This window comes from Mirounga angustirostris, unplaced genomic scaffold (assembly GCF_029215605.1).
Source record: "Mirounga angustirostris isolate CCGP_5_RB_7025 unplaced genomic scaffold, mMirAng1.0.hap1 SCAF_13, whole genome shotgun sequence".
Classification (NCBI taxonomy): Eukaryota; Metazoa; Chordata; class Mammalia; order Carnivora; family Phocidae; genus Mirounga; species Mirounga angustirostris.
Window position 1 is genome coordinate 11,935,733 of NW_026991721.1, and position 3,836 is coordinate 11,939,568.

General features: G+C 40.3%; 1 protein-coding gene across 1 annotated transcript; it reads left to right on the plus strand.

Moving 5' to 3' along the window:
- Positions 1-1,814: 1,814 nt before the first annotated feature.
- On the plus strand, positions 1,815-2,871 carry LOC123857967 (olfactory receptor 5B21). Its single transcript, XM_045895251.2, is given in 2 exon segments — positions 1,815-1,977; positions 1,980-2,871. Coding segments are annotated over 2 exon segments (933 nt in total). The 3' UTR covers positions 2,750-2,871.
- The last annotated feature ends 965 nt before the right edge of the window (positions 2,872-3,836 follow it).

Consider the following 3,836-nt stretch of genomic DNA (forward strand, 5'->3'; position numbering starts at 1 on the left):
TTTTCCTTCCCTTCCCCTATGTTCATCTGTTTTGTTTCTTAAATTCCACATATGGGTGAAATCATATGGTATTTGTCTTTCTCTGACTGATTTATTTCACTTAGCATAATACCCTCTAGCTCTATCCATGTCATTGCAAATAGCAAGATTTCATTCTTTTTGATGGCTGAGTAATATTCCATTGCATATATATACACCACATCTTCTTTATCAATCATCTGTCCGTGGACATCTGGGCTCTTTCCATAGTTGGCTATTGTGGACATTGCTGCTATAAACATTGGGGTGTGTGTGTCCCTCTGAATCACTATTTTTGTATCCTTTGGATAAATACCTAGTAGTGCAATTGCTGGATCATGGGGTAGTTCTATTTTTTAACTTTTTGAGGAACCTCCATACTGTTTTCCAGAGTGGCTGCACCAGCTTGCATTCCCACCAACAGTGTAAAAGCGTTCCCCTTTCTCTGCATCCTCACTAACATCACTGTTTCCTGAGTTAATAATAAAGATTTCTGATTTCTGATAGGAGGTGAGGACATCTATATCCCCATATAAATACATAAATGTCAATTGAATTGCTATTGAAGAATAAACTCAAAAGACATTAAGGGTTGTGATTAACACATCTGGACTTAACATCAGGAAGACCAAGGTTTTCATTCTGCTTCCAACACTTACTAGTTACGTGACTTTGGACAATGTTACTATCATTATTATTATTATTATTATTGTAGCTTTCCGGTCCCATCTAAAAGCTACTAGATATTAAGAGCAGATAGTAGCCAGGAAAGGGAGAGCAAGCATAAAATATACTGCCAACTGGAAATAATCTAAGAAAGAGGGCCAAATGCTTTATCATGGAGCACTGTTTATAAAGGTGAAAAAATGGAATTGAGGGAGTGGGGTATTATCATTATGCACTTTCTCCTTGTGTAAAAGGAGGAAAATAACAGGATCAAACCTGAAGAGTTAAATGAGTTAACTATGAGTAAGCCTAGCATATAGTGAGCCATTATTAGGATTTCTGTGATTACTACTATTTAGTTATATGTGCATGGAAAATGTTAGGAAATCTCCTTGGAGGCTATATTTTTGGGAGTGGAATAAGAAGACAAGAAATGAGGGATTTATACTTTTTACTTCTTACTATTCTCTTTTTGATTTTTTAAGAAAGATTTTTATTTATTTATTTAGTTAGTTAGTTATATCTTTTATATATAAGACAGAGAGTGTGCGAGCAGGGGTAGGAGCAGAGGGAGAGGGAGAGAGGAGGCAGACTCTCCTCTGAGTGGGGAGCCCGACAACACGGGGCTCGGCTCAATCCCAGGACTCTGAGATCATGACCTGAGCCAAAACCAAGAGTCAGATGCTTAACCGAATGAGCCACCCAAGCGCCCCTCTCTTTTTGATTTTTAAAAATGGAATAAATAAAATCTTAAAAACTATGGTACTGGACTTCTCATAATTTATTTTATATGATGTAAGCAGTCAGGATAATTCAAGCTGTGAATGTATGGGACTTTGGATTCAGGAATATAAAGGTGTGACATTTGATTCTGACCCCTGATGATTAGGTTATTTTGGTCAATATTAAGCTCTTCAAGCCTTAACTTTCTCATCTGTAAAATGGGTAGAGTAGCACCTACCTCATAAGATTCGATGCTATAATATAATGTAAGGGTCTTGCATGTGCCTTATACATTGTCAACACATACTGGTTTACTATTTTCATACCATCCCGTTATCCCTCCTACACTTTCTTCTCATTTTCATTGACTCTTCTTTAATCACCAGATGAAATTCAAGTTGACCTCAATGGGCAATAGCACAGAAGCCACAGAGTTCATCCTTTTGGGATTAACAGATGACCCTAATCTTCAGGTCCTCCTCCTCCTGGTATTTTTGTTCATCTACCTCATTACTCTGGTTGGGAATGCGGGGATGATGGTGATCATCCACTCAGACCCCCACCTCCACACTCAATGTATTTCTTCCTCGGTAACCTCTCCTTCGTAGACCTGGGTTATTTAGGGGCAGTAGCCCCTAAGACGGTGGTCACCCTGCAGTCAGGGAGCAAAGTCATCTCCTGCAATGACTGTGCTGCCCAGTTCTTCTTCTTTGTGGGTTTTGCCACTGTTGAGTGCTACCTTTTGGCCTGCATGGCCTATGACCGCCATGCAGCCGTATGCCGGCCTCTTCATTACACCACCACCATGACAGCAGGTGCGTGCGCCCTCCTGACTGTTGGCTCCTATGTCTGTGGCTTCCTCAATGCTTCCATTCACACAGCAAACACGTTTAGACTCTCATTCTGTGCTTCTCATGAGATTAATCATTTTTTCTGTGACATTCCTCCACTCTTGGCTCTGTCGTGTTCCAACACACGCATCAGCAACTTGGCTGTCTTCTGTGTCGTGGGCTTCAACGTCCTTTTCACCCTCCTGGTCATCCTCATCTCTTACCTCTTCATATACATCGCCACTCAAAGGATGCATTCTGCTGAAGGACGGAAGAAAGCCTTCTCCACCTGTGCCTCCCACCTCACTGTTGTAACCATCTTCTATGGAACTATCATCTTCATGTACCTACAGCCCAGCTCCAGCCAGTCCATGGACATGGACAAAATCGCTTCTGTGTTTTACTTGGTGGTGATTCCCATGCTGAATCCCTTGATCTACAGCCTTAGGAACAAAGAAGTAAAAAATGCTCTCTGGAAAGTACTCAACAAACTTTATCCCAAGTCTGTGTGAATAGGAAGTAGGCAGGTAATGGAGGAATAAACTTTCCCCCAGACCTCGATGCCATCGTGACTTCTGAGGTTTGGCAGATTTCAGACCTTTCTTCTCCAAGAACAGTGGTTACTTCTGCTACTTAGAGAAATCATGAAAGCAGCACTTGGAAATGTCTCACTCAGGGAGATAATCTTATATTTAGTGAATAACGACATTGGACATTTAAACCCTGCTTGCACTAGTTTCTTGATATGATTCAAAGCAGAAGATCAAAGCATAAACTGAATCCACTGAATTTCCTTTCCCTAATTTTAATCGGAGGAAATTTCCACTCACCATTAAAATTTGTGTAAGGATCACATCTTCATTGTATAATACTTATCAGTTGAAATGCACAGCATTATGCTTTCCATCTTTGGTCCCTGTGTTTGAAAGTTGAAGTTTCTTATGCAGACAAAAGATGTTTTAATATTTTTAATAATTTCTCTAGAAGGTTTTAACTCAAAGGACAGGGCACTGGACCCAGAGTCAGATGACCCAGCCTTCAATCCTTCAAAACCCCCAACCCACATCCCTGCTCACCCATTGGTTGAGCACCTTTGTATTTTCCGGCTCCTTCTGTTAATGTGTTGGGACAACTTTGGTAGAAAACAATAAGCCACCTTTGTATGTAACAGTTTCAGTAGATGAATTGTTTAAACGTTAACCCAAATCAACATATCTTTCTTTATAGAGCTTGCACTCTGTTCCATGCTTTTGGCCTTTGTCTAACATAATTACCAAAGCTTGCAGAAGGTTTGGAGGAAAAAGCATTTCTTTTCCAGGGGCTATGTAAGAGGAGATTTGTCTTCTGAATTAAATACTTGCATTTCTCAGCACCCTTAAGTTTGGTGAATCTATTATGGGCACACATAATAGCTTTCTGTGCCCTCTTGGCTTCTGTTTTTTCAATAATTCAGTTCCCCTCTGGATCCCTGTTGCATTGTGATGTTCTGTAATTAGATGCTGCAAGAATAAAAAAGCTTGTAGAAATGCACTTCCTAAATAGGAACAGCACAATGATGCACAGCCCAAGTCCAAGTCTACCTTCAGGTCTTGTTTTGTG